The 21,499-nt window shown below is 44.8% G+C and overlaps 1 protein-coding gene across 1 annotated transcript in view; it reads right to left on the bottom strand.

The window, feature by feature from the left end:
* Nucleotides 1-20,656, bottom strand: part of LOC126473780 (uncharacterized) — a 226,480-nt gene extending 205,824 nt beyond the window's left edge. Inside the window, exon 1 of the mRNA XM_050101047.1 lies at nucleotides 20,488-20,656. Coding sequence (XP_049957004.1) covers nucleotides 20,488-20,574 — 87 coding nt within the window. The 5' untranslated portion in view covers nucleotides 20,575-20,656. The remainder of the gene's footprint in view (nucleotides 1-20,487) is intronic.
* Nucleotides 20,657-21,499: the final 843 nt, after the last annotated feature.

Raw genomic sequence — 21,499 nt, 5'->3', positions numbered from 1 at the left:
TTCCCGGAATTCTAAAAAATTCCCGGGGTTTTCCCGGTTTTCTCCCGGATGAAAAAATTCCCGGGTCTTTCCCGGATCTCCCTGTTGTCCCGGGCCGTATACACACTGTACTGGTAAAAGTCGATATATCGATATTTTATCAACAGTCCTGCATCAAGTACTGATGGACAGGAACCATCGACTATTGCAGGGGGTTGTTGTAAAAAAATCGCATGATATCAGTATAAGCAATCTCTCGTGAGTTGCAAAGTGCTACCAGCACTCACGATAGCACAGTGAATGTGGATAGAAACTCAAAAAGAATGTGGTGCAATGGTCGAGGAGCTCCTCTCAAGCCACATATTTCTTTAGTCAAGTGGCACTTGAGGTGGCGGAAACAGCGATGTCGCTGGACACTGGATGACTGAAAACGAGTGATTCGCGGTGAAGACTCAAGCTCTGGCAACGCGATACAAGAACAGTAAAACAGGGAATGCAGCCGGTACTCCAGTAGCGGCTGAGTAGCGCTGACGCATGGTGGTAGCAGGCAGAGCGTGCCAGCACTATGCTGTCACTGCTGCAGCACCTGCTGCTCTCCCTGTTTTACTGTCGCTGTTAAAACAAAGGTAACACTAGACTAATCTGGGACCGATCCATCGAATGGGCACGTAAAATGTCGCCTTAAAAATCATTCGATTAGAAACAGGAAGCAAATTATTTTTTTCCATCGAAACTGGGGGTCGCGTGTAAAACGTAATGAGTAGTGTTTCTTTGGGCTGACCACAGTTACACGCCGTAAATACGAAATCATGAATACCTACCGAAACACCGCAGAAAACTCTCAGCAGTGGCACCATGTCTAGGCGCTATAGTCTGGAACCACGCGACCGCTACGGTCGCAGGTTCGAATCCTGCCTCGGGCATGGACGTGTGATGTCCTTAGGTTACTTAGGTTTAAGTAGTTCTATGTTCTAGGGGACTGATGACCTTAAAGTTAAGTCCCATAGTGCTCAGAGCCATTTTAACCTTTTTTTTTTGGCACCGTGTACGAGGCGTGTTTTTTTAAGGAATTGAAATTAAAATATCTCAATAATTTTATTTTTACATGAAAGCCTGTATCTTAATCTACTTTCCTACATAATTTCCTTCAATATTGAGGCACTTTTCATAACGTTGTGCCAGTTTTTGAATACCATCCTCATAGAAGTTTGCCGCCTGACTTGTTAACCACTGCATCACCACTATTTTGATTTCGTCATCGTCTTGAAGACGCTGACCGCCCAGGTGTTTCTTCAAGTGCAGGAACAGTTGGTAGTCGCTGGGTGCAAGATCGGGGCTGTACGGAGGATGATCTAGAGTTTCCCATCGAAAAGATGTGATGAGATCTTTGGTCTAATTCGCCACATGCGGACGGGCATTGTCTTGCACCGAAACGGTACCCTTGCGCAACTTCCATGGACTGTTGCTTTGATTCTGGTGTGACGTAGGCCACCCATGTTTCATCGCCCGTAACAATTTGGCTTAAGTAATCAACACCGTTTTGTGGTACCGCTCAAGGAAAGTCAATGCCCTGTCTAAACGTTTGGTTTTGTGCACATCCGTCAACATTTTCGGTACCCAACGTGCGCACAATTTTCGGTAATTCGAGTGTTCGGCCACAATGCCATACAAAACACTACGAGAAACACTAGGAAAGTCATCCCGCAAGGAGGAAATCGTAAAGCGTCTTTTTTCCTCACCTTATTGTCCACTTCCTGCACCAAACTTTCATTAACGACTGAAGGACGCCCACTCCGTTGTTCATTTGTGCGGCCATCTTTAAATGCTCTCACTCACTTTCTTACCATTCCATCACTCATAATGTTTTCTCCGTAAACTGCACCAATCTCACGATGAATATCGATCGCTTTTAGGCCTTTGGCACTAATAAGTCTTATAATAGCCTGTACTTCACAGTTGGCGGGACTCACGATTATCGGAGGCATCTTAAACACTCAGTACACAACGTAAACAAGGAAGAATCAGACTGTAATGCCGTCAGTGCGTAGATTAAGGTACAGGCTTTCATGTAAAAATAAGATTATTGAGATATCTTAGCACGTCTTTTTTTATTTTAAAAAAGGCACTGACTGAAAAAACACGCCTCGTATAATCTCCTGACTGCCAACGACCAAAGTTAGCGCAGGAATAGCAGGAGTGGAGTACGGAGATAAATACCGGAAAAATACGCTGTAAGGTCGTAGAAGAGCAAAGGGTTGACTTCCAAATGGTGAAGGGAATTATTAAAAATACAACGCGGATAAGTTACACTGGCAATAGATGGAATGGGTACTCAAGGTGTACAGAATGAAATCAGGAAAGTAAAGGTCGTAACTATGAAACTACATCCAGTATTATGGAATGAGAGAATCGGAAATGCTCCAGAGAAGACACTGTGAAAGAGTTTTGTGAAAAGGAACTGTTACGTGGATTAGATTAGATTAGATTCAGTTTTTGTTCTATAGAACACAGAGAAGATTACTGCTATCCGCTGCCTGGGAACAAGCATTTCGCACGCGTCGAAGCTGACTGCTCGGTCGCGAGCTACTGTCGTGAGTGTCTGTGCACAGTAGTTGACGGTTGGTTAAACTACGACTGCGTGACATGTATTTGACGTTCATGCTTCATCACAGACCATGTAGATCGGAGGTGCAAACCAGAATAGGCAGCGATACGGACAGGGCTGACGACAGAATTCACTGCTGACGCAGGAAAATGTTTTTCGGAGCACACCGTTCAACGTATAATATTAAACGAGGGTAACAGGCGACCCCTAAGTGTTCACATGTCGATCCAACGATATCGATAGTTAACGACTGCAGAGGACTCGGGATTGTCGAGACTACACTCATGCTCATAAATTAAGGATAACTGTAGAATGTGGTGCCACACAACGTGGCACTACACAAAACTGGCGTTAATAGCATAGGCACATAGGGAACACACACGACATAGATCTGTAAGTTCACGGTATTGGTGATAAGTTGAGAAAACCGTGCCGAAACACATGTGCTACAAAACGCCACTGTTTCCTGTGCATGTACCCCGACATCAATATGGTATATGATCACCATGCACACGCACACAGGCCGCACAAAGGGTTGGCAGACTCTGGATCAGGTGGTCGAGCAGCTTCTGGGGTACAGCCTCCCATTCTTGCACCAGTGCCTGTCGGAGCTCCTGAAGTGTCGTAGGGGTTTGAAGACGTGCAGCGATACGTCGACCTAGAGCATCCCAGACGTGCTCGATGGGGTTTAGATTTGGAAAACAGGCAGGCCACTCCATTCGCTTAATATCTTCTGTTTCAAGGTACTCCTACACGATGGCAGCTCGGTGGGGCCGTGCGTTATCATCCATCAGAAGGAAGGTGGGACCCACTGCACGCCTGAAAAGGCGGACGTACTGGTGCAAATTGACGTCCCGATACAACTGATCTGTTACAGTTCCTTTGTCAAAGACATGCAGGGGTGTACGTCCCTTTCAAGGACATTAAGGGGTTGGTATCTGGTTCCTGGTTCACACCAGATGAAAACCTGGCGAGAATCACTGTTCAGACTATACCTGGACTCATCCGTGAACATAACCTGGGATCACTGTTATAATTGCCATGAACCGTGATCTTGACACCAGGCTTTACGGGCTCTCCTGTAGCCAGGGGTCAGTGGAATGCACTTTGCAGGTCTCTGGGCGAATAAACCATGTCTGTTCAGTCGTCTCTAGACTGTGTGTCTGGAGACAACTGTTCCAGTGGCTGCGGTAAGATCGCGAGCAAGGCTACCTGCAGTACTCCGTGGCCGTCTGCGGGCACTGATGTTGAGATATCGGTCTTCTTTTGGTGTTGTGCACTGTGGACGTCCTGCACTGTAGTGCCTGGACACGTTTCCTGTCTGCTGGAATCGTTGCCATTATCTTGAGATCACACTTTGTGGCACACGGAGGGCTCGTGCTACAACCTGCTGTGCTTGACCAGCCTCCAGTCGCCCTAGTATTCTACCCCTCATAACATCAATATGTGTACTTTGAGCCATTTTCAACGCACAGTCACCATTAGCACGTCTGAAAACGTCTGCACACTTACTCGCGGCACCGTACTCTGATGTGCACCAACACAACTCTGCGTATGTGGACTGGTGCCAGCGCCACCGTGCGACGACCGCAGGTCAAATGCACCCAGAGGGGATTTAAACCCGTAAACCTCCCACCAGAGCGTTCTTTCACCATGTATCAGCATTGTCCTTAATTTATGTGCATGAGTGTAGATTATATATCAAGCAAATTTGTCACCTTGTAACATGAATCTCATAACTTATCACATTAGGTCTATGGTAGCGTCTGGTTACGCTGTCATCCAGACGTACGTCTGCTTGAAACGTGCACCGCACCACGATCATTGGCCAGTGAGTGGAATATTATGCTACAGCGGACATTCAGATCGGCTTCTACGAGAACTATGGTAGCAACTGAGGGCACCCTGGCAGCTGAGGACTAAGTGATCATTACTGCACACCACTTACATCCCTACATGCAATGGAATTTTCCAGCAAGATAGCTACCCTCATCACGAGGCCAGAATCGTGCTACAGTGGTTCGAGAAGTGTGATAGTGAACTCACGTTGATGTTTTGCCCAGAATTCTCTCCTGATCTGAACACGATGGAACACATCTATGACGCCATCAGACGCACAGCGCCCACAAACCATTGGCCCTTAATTCACAGGAATTACGTGACCTGTGCGTAGACACTTCATGTCACACGCAACCGGAAATTTACCAACGGCTCGTCGGATCCACAATCGCTGCTGTACTGCGTTCCAGAGGTGGACTAACACGCTGTCACCATAATCTTTTGGTTCATCCACAGAGAATATGCTCTACGATCCCGGAACAGGTGAACGTCAGAAATTTTTCTCTGTGGTTCTGATCATGTCTTGTCGAATACTTTTGTAGACAGGAGTGACCTGTACTCCTCTATAATCACAAGAGACCATTCTCTCTATAAGAAATTTTCGATAAATGTGGCCAAGAAAGGAATAAATCTACAGTTTAAAATCCAACAGGAATTCCGTCAGAGCCTGATCTCTTTTCCGCTATGATTAGTCGTAACTAGAGACGGGTTTATATGCGTTTGCATATTGCGTATTCGGCTCCTTTTCACCAGTTATTGCATATTTTAACTAAGAACTAGTGATGATGCATATTTTCGCTATGTGTTTACAATATTTAAACACTTTTAGACGAGAGGTCGCTAGCTCGATCTAGTTTTGATGTCTCACAGATTCTCCGCGACCTAGGACTGCGTGCAATCGCTAACCGAGAGACCACTGCCTAGTGAAATCATTACAGAAGAGGAACAAGAAACGGCTGACAGAGTCAATGCCCCTGCGCCCGCGCCCTCGGTTAATCCCCTCCGCTGTCATACCGTACGCGACGGCAACAATTAAATTAAACTACGCAAGCTTTTAGTCGCACCTCCATTGTTTCAGTGTAACTTTCTGTTTACTTGTACACAGTTGAATGTGTTTACGACGTGTAGTGCGTAATGCGTTCTACGCCAAGCCGCACGAAAAAAGAAACGTCGTTCCGTGGATAGCTAACCATCCTGGAACATTTACATATGAAGGAATCGTTTAATATTCTCGAGTTTGCGAGGAAAACGTTTCGTGCAAAAAAAAGTTTTGAGTAGACCAGCATGTCAAGACAAGACTTTATATCGCAGCAATACGGCAGAAAGGACCACGACAACTTCTGACAACAGCAAAAAAATGGTTCAAATGGCTCTAAGCACTATGGGACTCAACTGCTGAGGTCATTAGTCCCCTAGAACTTAGAACTAGTTAAACCTAACTAACCTAAGGACATCACAAATATCCATGCCCGAGGCAGGATTCGAACCTGCGACCGTAGCGGTCTTGCGGCTCCAGGCTGCAGCGCCTTTAACCGCATGGCGACAACAGCAAGTTGCAGTGTCAGAGGTTTGCCCAAAGCTAACCAAAAACGTCGGTTTAACATACATTGCAAGCAATATTCTTCTTCACAAACTTACAAACCCTATACTCAAAGGGTTTTTACGCAAATATTGCTTAAATCAAAATATACCACATGAATCAACATTGCGTAAAAATTATATACCGACAATTTACGTAAATGTTCTGAAGAAATACGTAATGAACTCAAGGACAGCAATATCTGGATTTCAGTTGATGAAAATACAGACACTTGTGACCGTTACATTCCAAATTTTATAGTTGGTGCTTTAAAAGAAGAGCCTTCTCCTTCCTATTTAGCGATCTGCAAAGAACTAGAAAAAGTGAATCATTCTACGATCGCCAGTTTTGTGAATGAGGGTATTAGAAAAATATTTCCAGAATCTTCTACCGCTGAAAGGGTGTTTGTGATTATTTCAAATGCTGCTCCCTATATGGCCAAAGCATGAAAAGTACTCCGAGTATTTTATCCAAATTTAATTCATGTGCTTTGCCTGTGGAGTACCTCGTCTTGCTGAAGAAGTACGTTCCACGTTTGTAAATGTAAATAAACTGATTTCATTCACAAACAAAGTGTTTCCAAAGGCTCCTGCTCGCATCAAGACCTACAAAGAAAAACTACCTAATGTGCCTTTACCTCCCGAACCAGTGGTAACTCGTTGGAGTACATGGGTCGAAGCTGTGTTGTTTTACAATGAACATTTCGAGGTCATTAGAGGGGTAGTAAACGATTTCGATACTTCAGAGGCTTTGACAGTTTACCAGTGTAAGGATGCTTTTAATGATTCCGGTATTAAAAAGACAGTGCTGTGATTAGCACTCATTTTTCCCATATACCTGCAAGTATCAAAAAGCTTGAAACTCAAGGTTTGGCGTTGAATGAAACTATTCAGCTAGTGAATAAAATTATTCTAGTGAACTCCTCATTGCCGGAGGTATTCCCAAGAAAACTTAAAGAAAAGTTTGAAAACATTTTAAACAATAACCCAGGCTTTGAACCCTTGTGCCAAATTGATACTTTTATTAATGGGACGGGTGAAATTTTACCAGAAACAATAAGTGCCAACATTGCACCCAAATTCAACTACTGCCCAGTTACCTCAGCTGTTGTAGAACGGTCCTTTTCTGCTTATAAAAATGTTTTGAGTTATCGAAAACACAATCATGCATACTACCGAACATTTGGAACAGTATTTGGTCGTTTATGTCTACAATAGTAGAAAAATGTAAAATCAGTTGTAAATTATGCTTTGGTCCAATATTATTAATTAAAAGTTAATGCTGTTAAAAAATATTCGTGACTGTATGTTGTTTTTTAAATAAAATATTACGGCGTTTTCGAGCGTGCCCCCCTGCGTGCGATATATCTCAAAGTTGCTCCTGTAGATATCGACTGTTTCGCTGTGACTCACTCGTATAGCATCGCTTGTTACCGACAGCAATAGCAAAGAAGGAAAAATTCTTGAAACACGGTACGCGTCCCCATTTTGCAAATTTTTAGAAAATAATCCCAGAAAGGCCCTCTTCCTAACCTCTACCAGAAAGTATTCATCAAATATCAGTGTTATAAATGTACCGATTTTTCGCGTAGCCGGCGCTCTTCTTCTTAATTAATATGCACAGGTTCGACTTAGATATCTAATGCACGCAGCAACTACCACGTTTTTTTTTACATTATTTGATCTTGCATATTTCTACACTTTTCATGCATTTTCAAGCATTTTTCATGCATATTTTAAGGTTTTTATGATGCATATAATCCGGTCTCTAGTGATAGCTGCTTTTCAATAGGGTTCAAATGGCTCTGAGCACTATGGGACTTAACAGCTGTGGTCATCAGTCCCCTAGAACGTAGAACTACTTAAACCTAACTAACCTAAGGACATCACACACATCCATGCCCGAGGCAGGATTCGAACCTGCGACCGTAGCAGTCGCACGGTTCCGGACTGCGCGCCTAGAACCGCGAGACCACCGCGGCCGGCTTTTCAATAGGGACAATGCTATTTCAGTATCTTATTCGCGAGAGTGTGCGACGATCGAGGAGTGGCATGGTAGTACCCTCACGAAGAGAGAGTGCAGATCTTGTCGTAGATATAAGTATGTTCTGACACGCGACGACTGCCCAAGAACCTCAAATCGACTCGGTCTTGTCGAGAGCGCTAGACTATGCCCATATCTTGGGAGGTAATGCGCCAGTGCAGTTCATAACAGCGTTAAGAAGACATGGCAGCGCCTGCTGACCAGCTACCCGCCAAACAAACACAGCCACGCTAATACGCCAGCAATATTGACTCACGGGTGGCTCGCTAAAACCTCCGAGGCAAGACCGTCCCAAAAGAGAAATTAAAATACGCTATCGCTCAAAAGTTCTTGAACATCAGTGATTTCGAGGAAAAAACGAAAATTGGAACCAGGAACGTTAGAAATACTCATAAGTCAGTACTGAAGTAACCTTTTCTTGAAACTAAATACATGCATTCAAATTTTACTCTCCTGAAAGTAGCTTTCTTTGGCTCTAATCATTGCTCTGCGTACGCGAGGCATTCTTGCTATCAGCTTCATCAGGATATCCTCGGTGATATGCCGACATTCCTCTTGTAGTCTGGTCCAGAAGTGATGAACAATGGTAATAGGCCTTGATTTTACTGTTCTAGCCAAGTGACCGCAAAGCAGTTCAGTGTATTATAGTCGGGGTATTCGGATGGTCAGATAATATTTTTTCAGTTCCTTCTTTTTCTCTAAATTCGTCAAACACGCTTTACATAGTTTTGAAGTGTGTTTAGGGTCGTTTTCTTGCTGTTGGACGAATTCCTTGCCGATCAAACGTCTTCCACATGGCTTTGCATCCAATGGTTACCCTCTTTCCTGACTGTTCCGCTTATTTGCACGAGATCACCAGTCTTACCGCTTCCAAAACATCCCCAGACCATGAAGGAACCGCGTCCATGCTTTAATGTGGAGATAAACAGTGATGTAACATTAGTTCATCTGGCAACAGGTGAACAAACTTGCTTCGCTTTCTGCCAAAGACCTCACATTTGGATTTGTCAATGAAAATTAACTTCTTTCGGTGATTTACTTTCATGTTGTCTTCCTCAGTGTAGCCTCTCATTCCTAATAATAGCCGTCAGTAAAGGTTTCTTAGCAGCCACAGGCCCGTTAAGATTCACTGCACGAAGACGTCTTTTTACAGAACTTAACACTCACCGGCTTTCCCCTATTATGGTTGAGTTCTGCTGCTAAAATTGGCGCTGTTTTGAAGCGATCACGTTTACTTGTGACTATTTTGCCTTCAGTTTTTCATGTGACTTTTGCCCTACACTTTAGAGATCGGTCAATACTCTCACCAGTATCCGCATGCCTCTGCAGGGTATAATAGACACATCCCAAGGAAATACGTTCTTGACGTGCTGTTTGCAGCTTAGTAAAACCAACTGCTCATAAAGATACAACTACAGAACGTTTTTGTTTTGAAAGCCCCTTTCTTCGTCCCATTATCGATGTTTACACTGGAACAAACCCTGGAGCTCATTCTTTGATATCTCTTGTATACCATGACACTTTCTTATCTCTAACCGTGTTTCCAGATTTGTTGACGTCCTATGAACGCCATCTAGCGAGGGAAGATTACTTTATGCCACCAAAATACAAAATTAGCAACGAACACCGTAACAGCAGAAAGTTATGTTTTGAATAATTTCATTTTTAAAAATGTGGAACACTACTCTTAAACTTTACGTTGAGCATGACACTGAGGAAGCAATATAGCTAATTCTTATTTGAATCTGATAACTAGCTTTTTTATCCTAGTTTCAGGGCGTTCGAAAGCTTTTGAGCGATAGAGTATGCCTTTCAGCAATATACAATGAAGCGCCAAAGAAACTGGTACATCTGCCTAACATCGTGTAGGGCCCCCGCGAGCATGCAGAAGTGCCGCAGAACGACGTGGCATGGACTCGACTAACGTCTGAAATAGTGCTGGAGGGAACTGACATGATGAATCCGTAAGAGTACAAGACGGTGGAGATCTCTTCTGAACAGCACGTTGCAAGGCATCCCAGATACGCTCAATGATGTTCATGTCTGGGGAATATGGCGGCCAGCGGAAGTGTTTAAACTCAAAAGAGTGTTCCTGGAGCCACTTTGTAACAATTCTAGACTTGTGGGGTGTCGCATTGTCCTTCGGAATGGACAATGGACATGAATGGGTGCAGGTAATCAGTCAGGATGCTTACGTACGTGTGACCTGTCAGAATCGTATCTAGAGGTATCAGGGGTCCCATATCACCACAATTGCACACGCCCCACACCATTACAGTGCCTCCACCAGCTTAAACAGTCCCCTGATGACATGGAGTGTTCATGGATTCATGAGGTTGTCTCTACACCCATACACGTCAATCCGCTCGATACAATTTGAAACTAGACTCGTCCGAGCAGCCAACGTGTTTCCAGACATCAACAGTCCAGCGTCGGTGTTGACGGGCCCAGGCGAGGCGTAAAGCTTTGTGTCGCGCAGTCATCGAGGGTACACGAGTGGGCCTTCAGTTCCGAAAGCCCATATCGCTGATATTTCGTTGATTACGTCACACGCTGACACTTGTTGATGGTCCAGAATTGAAATCTGCAGCATGTTGCGGAAGGGTTACACTTCTGTCACATTGAACGATTCTCTTCAGGCGTCGTTGGTCCCGTTCTTGCAGGATCCTTTACGGTCGCAGCGATGTCGGTGATTTGATGTTTTACAGGATTCCTGATATTCACGGTACACTCGTGGAATGGTCGTACGGGAAATTCCCCACTTCATCGCTACCTCGGTGACGCTGTGTCCAATCGCTCGTGCGCCGACTATAACACCACGTTCAAACTCACTTAAATCTTGATAACCTGCCATTCTAGCAGCAGTAACCGATGTAACAACTGCGTCAGACACTTGTTTTATACAGGCGTTGCCGACCGCAGCGCCGTATTCAGCTTGTTTACGTATCTCTGTATTTGAATACGCGTGCTTATACCAGTTGCTTTGGCGCTTCAGTGTATTACAAAATTCAGATTTTCAGAAATAATTTCGAATATTTTCTAAATGAATTTAAAATATATCCAACTCTATGTTCCATCTCTGACGGGCCAGTTCAGTGTGGACCGACCGCCGTGTCACCCTATGAAAAAGGGTAATTTAGTTCCGTGATGTAGAGTAACGGAGCGAGCACACCGTTCTCCCGAGCGCTGTCAGGCGCCACTGCCAAAGGAAACATTCCTTACAGTACCGAGAATCGAACTCGAATCATCTCCATGGCAATATATATACCGACTGGTCCTCCGAAATGTCGATAGGCACATTTTCTCTGGTGTTTCTGCACATATATTCACTATCGCTTCTTATGTGTAGCGGTAGTCAGCACAAAGAAATACTGCTCATCACGTATTTCATGACACATCCAGTTTGGACGCAAAGAATCTGTTTGTTTCCCGTAGCAAACAAAATTACTTTTCAACCAGGATTTCACGTGCCCATTCGATAGAGCGGTCCCAGGATAGTCTAGTGTGATATTGGTTTTATCTATATGTATTAACAGATACACAAAAATGCGAAGCGAAGCCAGTACTCCTGACATTACAATTCTGTTAGGGAAAGCAATGGACTTGGAAGAGCAGTTGAATGGAATGGACAGCGTCTTGGAAAGAGGATATAAGATGAACATCAACAAAAGCAAAACGAGGATAATGGAATGTAGTCGAATTAAATGAGGTGACGCTGAGGGAATTAGATTAGGAAATGAGACACTTAAAGTAGTACATGAGTTTTGCTGCTTGGGAAGTAAAGTAGGAAGGATATAAAATGTAGACTGGCAATTGCCAAAAAGTGTTTCTGAAGAATAGAAATTTGTTAACATTGAATATAGATTTAAGTGTCAGGAAGTACTTTCTGAAAGCATTTATGTGGAGTGAAGCCGTGTATGGAAGTGAAACATGGACGATAAGCAGCTTAGAAAAGAAAAGAACAGAAACTTTTGAGATACGGTGCTACAGAAGAATGCTGAAGATTAGATGTGCAGATCATGTAACTAATGAGGAGGTACTGAATAGAATTGGGGAAAAGAGAAATTTGTGGTAGAACCCGACTAGAAGAAGGGATCGGTTGGTAAGACACATTCTGAGGCAACAAGGGATCACCAGTTTAGTATTGCAGGGAAGCGTGGGGGGTAGAAGTCGTAGATGGAGACAAAGAGATGAATACAGCAAGCAGATACAGACGGATGAAGGTTGCAGTAGTTACTCGAAGATGAAGAGGCTTTCGCAGGACAGAGTAGCATGGAGAGCTGCATCAAAGCAGTCTCTGGATTGAAGATCACAACAACAACAGCCAGTACTCCAACAGTGATAGTACCGTCCTGGCCGTGCAGCAGCGCTTCTCAATCGCTGCTGGAATACTGGCCATTCTTTGTACACTGGCGTCAAAAATTAAAGCAACAAACGGAAGTTTTGCAAGTTTGCGTTTATTTTGCCACGAAACAATATAGCCATTGACAGTAAATTAGAAACGATGTAAAGAATGCAGAACGTAATCAACCGCAACATGCATAATGGTAGACAAAAATGCTCTTAGCTTTTTTTTTTTCAATTTAACGGATTTGCACACACATTGCGACAACTGGTTAATGCTCTCAGTATGGAGTGTGACCACCTCTGGCAGCAGTACAGGTCTGACAACGACGGAAGATGCAGTGAATGATGTCATCAGTCCCCCGTTGAGGCAATAACGCCCATTCTTATTGCAGAGCTGCTCACAAGTCTTGTAGAGTGGTTGGTGGATGCTGACGTGATGCAACCCGTCCCCTAGCGCATCCCTGACATGATCTATGGTACTCAAACAGCGAGAGCGAGCAGGCCGCTCCACGTGCTATATCTTCCGTTTTCAAGAAAACATCTAACACCCATGCTGCATGAGGTTTAGCATTGTCGTCCAGCAACGCGAAGTCTGGGCGCACAGCAACTCGCAACAACCGCGCATGAGGTCCGAAGATCTCGTCACGATACGTGGCAGCAGTTACGGTTTGCCGATTCACCCGTGCAATTTCTTGAAGAGGTGTTCTGGTGGCCAACATAATCCCTACCGACACCATTACGGATCCTCCTCGATCTCGGTCTCTTTCCATATGCTTGGGTCCAGAAATCGTGTTCCACGCTCCCTTCAGATGCGAATCCATCTATAATCACTCTCCATACGAAATCGCGACTCATCTGTGAAAAGAACATTAGATCAATATTCGACCGTCTGGGTGGCATGTTGACGACTGCACTCTAGACATTCCCTTTTGTGAAGACGCGTCAGAGGTAGACATACAGCATGTCTCCGATAGTATAGGCCAACCTGCGAAGCCTTCTGTGGACCGTTTGCCTCGATACAGCACGTCAAGTGGATGCTGTGAGATCAAATGCCAGATGCCGTGCGGTACCGTTATGCCCTTACAGCCACATAACGGTTATCTCTTTCTGATGTTACACATAGTCACCACCGCCCTGGTCTTCAGGATACAGCTTCGGTCTCTATACACAGTTGACACATCCGAAAAACAACAGAACGATTAACACTAGGCCATCGGGCAACATCAGTTTGCGGCTCTCCTGCTTCCGTTCTTCCTACGGCCCTCCACAGCAGAGAGTCTGGTAGGAGTCTTCTCTGTGCCACACCGTACCGTCTGTGACTGTGTACACAGCGGATGTGGATGTAGGACTACCCGGCAAACACTACCCCGTTTTATAGGTGCACTGACGTCATTGTTGACGCGGTTGTCAGTTGACCGGAATACCATCTTCCTTGCAGAACACTAAGGACATCTTTTGACAGTTTGTATGATTACATCTTGAACTAGATAGAGGATGGGGAAATAGCGGTTTGTTGCTTTAATTTTAGACACCAGTGTATTTTACTGTCTCTGTTAATATCAATCGATAAAACCAGTATCACCCTACACTAACCTGGGGCTGCGCTATAGAATGGATACGTAAAGTTCTGTTTTAAAATTCATTTGCTTCGTAACGGAAAACAAACCGACGCTTACCCTAGACACTAGGCGTCGCATGGAATTCGTGATGAGCAACATTTTTCTGCAAAAATGAAATTTCAAATATATACCGAAACAGGACAGAAAATGGGGCTGACGATTCTTAGGAGACACGCCCGATATATATTTTAAGCTTACATTAATTATTTACGGAAGAACATAAAAACTGGTACAGGCAGATCTTGGGGAAGATCACTTTCAGTTTCAGAGAAAGTTGGAACATGTGAGGCAATTCAGACCCAACGATTTACTTTGGATGATAGGTTAATGAAAGATAAAAATAAGATTTTTAGCATCTGTACTTTTAGAGACAGATTTTGAGAAGGTTGAATGCACTTCAGCTTCGAAAATGTGAAGGTGTCAGGAATTAGGTACAAGAAGCGAAAAGTCATTGACAACTTATACAGAAGTCAGACTGCAGTTATGAGTCGAAGGACATGAAAGGGAAGCAGTAACCGAATAGGGAGTAAGACAAGGCTGTAGCCTATCTTCGAAGTTATTTCATCTGTACATTGAGCAATCTGTGAAGGAAACCATGGAGAAATTAACTTATGATTTAAAGTTCATGGAGAAGAAATAAGGTTTGAACGATAACATCGTAATACTGTCGGAGACGGCACAATGCTTGCTAGAGCAGTTTCAATTTTTTTTTTTTCAAGCAGAAGGATCTACCTTACCGTTTTATCAGTAAACTACAGAAGTATTCGTAATAAAGTTCCCAGATTTACTGCCCTCCCTTGTGCGAAACTCAGCTTGCCCTTTTCTCATATGATCTACTGAGAACTATGGATGAAGGGCAACAGGCAGATTCCGTATTACTAGATTTCCGAAAAGCATTCGACACGGAGCCCCATTGCAGGCTGTTAAAGAAGATGCGAGCATATGGAATAAGTTCACAGATACAGGGTGACAATTATTGAACTATATGAAGAAACCGTAAATTAGTTACAAACTACGGCGTGCAGACACTTTATTCAACTTGTAAACATCACTACTGATATTCGGACATAGGTTATGACATGTTCGATATGGCTGCCATCCCTGGAGATGATGTGGCGCAGACGAATAGCGAAATTCTGCATGACCCGCTGAAGTGTCGGAACATCCACGCTGTCGATGACCTCCTGAATGGCTGTTTTCAGCTCAGCAATGGTTTTTGGAATATTGACGTACATCTTGTCTTTAATGTAGCACAACAAAAAGAAGTCGCATGTGTTCAGATCCAGAGAATATGGCGGCCAATCGAGAGCAATGTCAGTCGCCTCTGGGAACCAGAATGTTGTAGAATTTTGGAACGCGTATTATGTTCGAGTATAATGACTTTTCTGGAGACTAGAAATCTACTCTGTGGGAATCATCATGGGTTTCGAAAAAGACGATCGTGAGAAACCCAGCTCGCGCTATTCGTCCACGAGACTCAGAGGGTCATAGACACGGGTTTCAGGTATATGCCGTGTTTCTTGACTTCGATACAGTTCCCCACAGTCGTTTAATGAACAAAGTAAGAGCATATGGACTATCATACCAATTGTGTGATTGGATTTAAGAGGTCCTAGATAACAGAACGCAGCATGTCATTCTCAATGGAGAGAAGTCTTCCGAAGTAAGAGTGATTTCATGTGTGCCGCAGGGGAGTATCGTAGGACCGTTGCTATTCACAATATATATAAATGACCTTGTGGATAACATCGGAAGTTCACTGAGGCTTTTTGCGTATGATGCTGTAATATATCGAGAGGTTGTAACAATGGAAAATTGTGCTGAAATGCAGGATGATCTGCAACGAACTGACGCATGGTGCAGGGAATGGCAATTGAATTTCAATGTAGACAAGTGTAATGTGCTGCGAATACATAGAAAGAAAGATCCTTTATCATTTGGCTACAATATAGCATGTCAGCAACTGGAAGCAGTAAATTCCATAAATTATCTGGGAGTACGCATTAGGAGTGATCTAAAATGGAATGACCATATAAAATTAATCGTCGGTAAACCAAATGCCAGACTGACATTCATTGGAAGAATCCTAAGAAAATGCAGTCCGAAAACAAAGGAAGTAGGTTACAGTACACTTATTCGCCCACTGCTTGAATACTGCTCACCGGTGTGGGATCCGTACCAGATAGGGCTGATAGAGAAGATCCAACGGAGAGCAGCGCGCTTCGTTACAGGATCATTTAGTAATCGCGAAAGCGTTACGAAGATGATAGATAAACTCCAGTGGAAGACTCTGCAAGAGAGACGCTCAGTAGCTCGTTACGGGCCTTTGTTGAAGTTTCGAGAACATACCTTCACCGAGGAGTCAAGCAGTATATTGCTCCCTCCTACGTATATCTCGCGAAGAGACCATGAGGATAAAATCAGAGAGATTAGAGCCCACACAGAGGCATACCGACAATCCTTCTTTCCACGAACAATACGAGACTCGAATAGAAGGGATAACCGATAGAGGTACTCAAGGTACCCTCCGCCACACACCGTCAGGTGGCTTGCGGAGTATGGATGTAGATGTAGATGTAGATGGAGGTCAGCTCCGTCTTGCATGAACCACATCTTGTCCAAATCGGGGTCGCTTTGGATAATGGGAATGAAATCATCTTCCAAAACCTTCTCGTACCGTGGCATCGAGGAATATCGCACCGATTATTCCGTGACTGGACGTTGCACACCACGCTGTCACCCATTGAGGGTGAAGACACTTCTCGATCGCGAAATGCGGATTCTCAGTCCCCCAGATGCGGCAATTTTGCTTATTGACGAACCCATCCAAATAAAAGTGTGCTTCGTCGCTAAAAAGTAATAGAACCCAGTATGTTGTCCTCGACGGCGAGTGTTCATCAGAGACAAGGGTACCGTGAGGAGTGCCCCAGGGAACTGTGATAGGACCGCCGTTGTTCTGTATATAGATTTCGCGGACAGGATGGGCAGCAATCTGAGTTGAGTAATTGTAGTAAGACATAAGACGACATTTCCGGTTGGTCTGACGAATGGCAGCTAGCCCTAAATGTGGAAAAATGTAAGTTAATGTGGATGAGTAGGAAGAACAAACCTGTAATGTTCGGATACAGTATTACTAGTGTCCTGCTTGACACAGTCAAGGTGTTTAAGTAACTGGGCGTAACGTTGCAAAGCGATATAAGGTGGAACGAGCATGTGACAACTGTGGTAGGGAAGGCGAGTGGTAGACTTCGGTTTATTGGGAGAATTTTAGGAAAGAGTGGTGCACCTGTAGAGGAGACAGCATATAGGACGGTGGCGTTCCGCAAGGTAGTGTCATAGGCCCTCTGCTGTTCTTGATTTACATAAATGATCTATGTGATAATCTGAGCAGCTCCCTTAGATTGTTTGTAGATGACGCTGTAATTTACTGTCTAGTAAAATCATCAGACGATCAATTCCAATCACAAAATGATCTACAGATCTATGGTGCGAATAGTGGCAATTGGCACTAAACAAAGAGAAGTGCGAGGTCATCCAGATGGATACTAAAAGGAATCCGATAAATTTTGGGTGTACGATAAATCGAACAAACCTAAAGGCTGTCAATTCGACTAAATACCTAGGAGGTTGTTTGTGGGAAGAGACCAAACTGCGAGGTCATCGGTCTCGTCGGATCAGGGAAGGAAGGGGAAGGAAGACGGCCTCGCCCTTTCAGAGGAACCATCCCGGCATTTGCCTGGAGCGATTTAGGGAAATTACGGAAAACCTAATTCAAGATGGCCGGACGCGGGATTGAACCGTCGTCCTCCCTAATGCGAGTCCAGTGTGCTAACCGCTGCGCCACCTCGCTCGTAAATACCTAGGAATTAAAATTTCGAGCAATTTAAATGGGAAAGACCACATAGATAATATTATGGGGAAGGCGAAACAAAGACTGCGCTTTGTTGGCAGAACACTTAGAAGATGCGACAAACCCACTAAACAGTCAGCCTACATTACACTTGTCTGTCCTCTGCTCTGGGATCCTTACCAGGTGGGATTGACGGAGGACATCGAAAAAGTGCAAAGAAGGGCAGCTCGTTTCGTGTTATCGCGCAATAGGGGTGAGAGAGTCACTGATATGATACGCGAGTTGGGGTGGCAGCCACTGAAACAAAGGCGGTTTTCTTTGCGGTGAGATCTATTTACGAAATTTCAATCACCAACTTTCTCTTCCGAATGCGTAAATATTTTGTTCACACCCACCTACGTAGGGAGAAATGATCATCATAATGAAATAAGAGAAATCAGAGCTCGAAAGGAAACATTTAAGACTTCCTTTTTCCCACGCGCCATTCGAGAGTGGAATGGTAGAGAAGTAGTATGAAAATGGTTCGATGAACCCTCTGCCAGGCACTTAAGTGTGAATTGCAGAGTAACCATGTAGATGTAGACGTAGATGTAGACGCTATTGTACAGGTTGGCAGCCAGTCAAGAAATACACACACCCAACAAAGTTTTGCATCACCCCGGTTCCAAGAAGTCCTGAAGATAGACGTTGACTGTGGATCTTGTATCACAGACAGAGCCCCTTTGACTGTTCCGAGATGTCACTAAACCCGCCCAAAGATGTAAACAACCCTGCATGAGCTGCGTCTATTAGACGAAGGGGGTCCGACAGCCGATCAGTTCCAGTCATTCCACGAGGAAGGAGGTAAACGGCTCGTGTTGTCTGTAGTTCAGCCATGCCTAGACAGACAATACAGCGGTTCAATCGCGTCCGCATTGTTACTTTGTGCCAGGAAGGGCTCTCAACAAGGGAAGTGTCCAGGCGTCTCGGAGTGAACCAAAGCGATGTTGTTCGGACATGGAGGAGATACGGAGAGACATTGACATGCCTTGCTCAGGCTGCTCAAGGGCTACTACTGCAGTGGATGACCGCTACCCACGGATTATGGCTCGGAGGAACCCTGACAGCAATGCCACCGACTTGAATAATGCTTCTCGTACAGCCACTGGACGTCGTGTTACGACTCAAACTGTGCGCAATAGGCTGCATGATGCGCAACTTCACTCCCGACGTCCATGTCAAGGTCCATCTTCGCAAACACTACATCATGCACCGCGTTACAGATGGGCCCAGCAACGTGCCGTATGGACCGCTCAGGTTTGGCATCACGTTCTCTTCAACGATGAATGTCGCATATGCCTTCAACCAGGTAATCGTCGGATACGTGTTTGGGGCAACCTGGTCAGGCTGAACGTCTTAGACACACTGTCCGGCGAGTGCAACAAGGTGGAGGTTCCCTGCTATTCAGGGGTGGCGCTGTATGGGGTAACGTACGCCGATGGTGGTCATGGAAGGCGCCGTAACGGCTGTACGATACGTAATGCCATCCTCAGACCGATAGTGCAACCATATCGGCAGCATATTGGAGAGGCATTCGTCTTCATAGACGACAATTTGCGCCCCCATCGTGCACATCTTGTGAATTACTTCCCTCAGGATAACGACATCCTTCGACTACAGTGGCCAGCATGTTCTCCAGACATGAACCCTATCGAACATGCCTGAGATAGACTGAAAAGGCCTGTTTATGGACGACGTGACCCACCAACCACTCTGAGGGATCTACGCCGAATCGCCGTAGAGGAGTGGAACAATCTGTACCAACAGAGCCTTGATGCTTGAGTACAGGCATGCATCAAGAGGACGTGCTTGATCTCTATTCCAATTTTCTGTACAGGTTCCGGAACTCTCGGAACCATTTTTTGATGTGTGTATTTTAGGGAATTGGTTTAAAAAATTTACTTCAAAGGCCTAGTCAAATCTTTGCAAGTTTTCTCCCAGAGGAACTTCCGCTGTGCCTACGTGACACAAGCTGCCTTCTTTTCAGAACCGATGCATTTATGTCCAGTTAAAGCTGCTGACCAAGAAAAGGCTTGAAACCTATGCTGAATCCAACAACCTTGTTTCATCTCACTGCCCATGTACACTATTGAGAAAATTTAGAAAGCCGACATTTGAAGCTGACTGCAGAACGATTCTAATGCTCCAACATACATATCGCTTAAGGAGCGCGAAGATAAGACACGAGAAACTGGGGCTCATACGGAGGCATACAGATAGTAGTTTGCCACTCGTTCTATTTCCGAGTGGAACAGGGAAGGAAATGACAAGTAGTTGTATGGGGTACCCTCCGTCACGGAGTATCTATGTAGATGTAGATGTTATTATAAGTAATGGAACATGGAACTAACCAACTGCTCTTCAAAGGATTATGGACAGCACTGCTTCAGATAACCGTGGCGACAAAAATCACTACTTTATTCGACGGCTGTAGAGTACCCCTAGAAGTTCGAGTTCCCTTGTGGCAACAAGTAGCTTAACGCTGCACGTTCTATTTGCGAGAATTTCTTCGAGAGCGTTTTCGAGTCGAGAGAGTGGGGGCCCTGTGGTGTGGTGTGGTATGGTGTGAGACACGCGTGTTTTTTACCTGTGGAGTGACCGCGGCGGCGAATGCGGCGGCGGCTGCCAGCAGGAGCCCGGTAATAGCTGCGAGGAACAGCCAGCAGCCGGCCATGTCGACGTCTGCGTCTTCTATGCTGCACTCTGCCGGCGCTGCGCCGCTCTGTGGCTAGGTCGCGTGCCGCCGACTGCTGCTCTACGCGTGTCTATGTGCCAGCTACCTGCCTGTCTCGGCGCTCTCATTCACATCCCCTCCCCAACTCTCTCTGTGTCACTTGTGCGTCACGAATTTCCGGTGTGCGGCTCGCGTGTGGTACAGCACGCTGCATTATCCACCGCAGCGTCTCGTGTCAACCACGGCAACATCATCACCATCTTTTGACAGCTCCAGTTTCTCTGACACTGCAAGCCTCCTCCACAGCTAACCAATGGAACGCACGAAGTTAGTAATTCAGCCAATGTAATCAGGGGTGATTACTCTGACTGGGGAGAAATCACGTAAACGGTTGCACAAGGCTCGATGTTACGTCCGCGTTGTTCCTCATGAATGTAAACCATCTTCCATCTAATAAAACACAAGCAATATGAGTTCTTTTTTCAGAAGATACTAGTATTGCAAGTAATCCAAGCATTCATACAGCGACAGGACAAAAGGTAAATTGGCGATTTATCTGGGAATATATATGCAACCAGTCGCTTTTTAACGATTTATTCGACCATGGACATGTTTTCGAGCCCACTGCAGACTCATCATCATATGTAGGTGTTACAGGATCATTATTCTGTGGACCGAGTATAGGAAGATCCAGTGCTGATGCAGCTGCCAGAAAGGACGGAAATTTTGTAGTTTACGAATCCCAAAGATTTTAATGTTTTCGTTATTTACAGTGCACTACCTTTTGGTATCCATATCAGATCTATTCCTGTAATGTACATAGCTTAATAATGCACATTATAGGAAGAGATCTGATATGATTACTACAAGGCAGTGCACTGCAAGTACCTAAAACATTAAAATCTTTGAGGGTCGTAAACGTTTC

The sequence above is a fragment of the Schistocerca serialis genome, chromosome 4, assembly GCF_023864345.2.
Source record: "Schistocerca serialis cubense isolate TAMUIC-IGC-003099 chromosome 4, iqSchSeri2.2, whole genome shotgun sequence".
Lineage (NCBI taxonomy): Eukaryota > Metazoa > Arthropoda > Insecta > Orthoptera > Acrididae > Schistocerca > Schistocerca serialis.
Note: the sequence above shows the minus strand (reverse complement) of the source record. Positions and strands in the feature narration are given on the sequence as shown.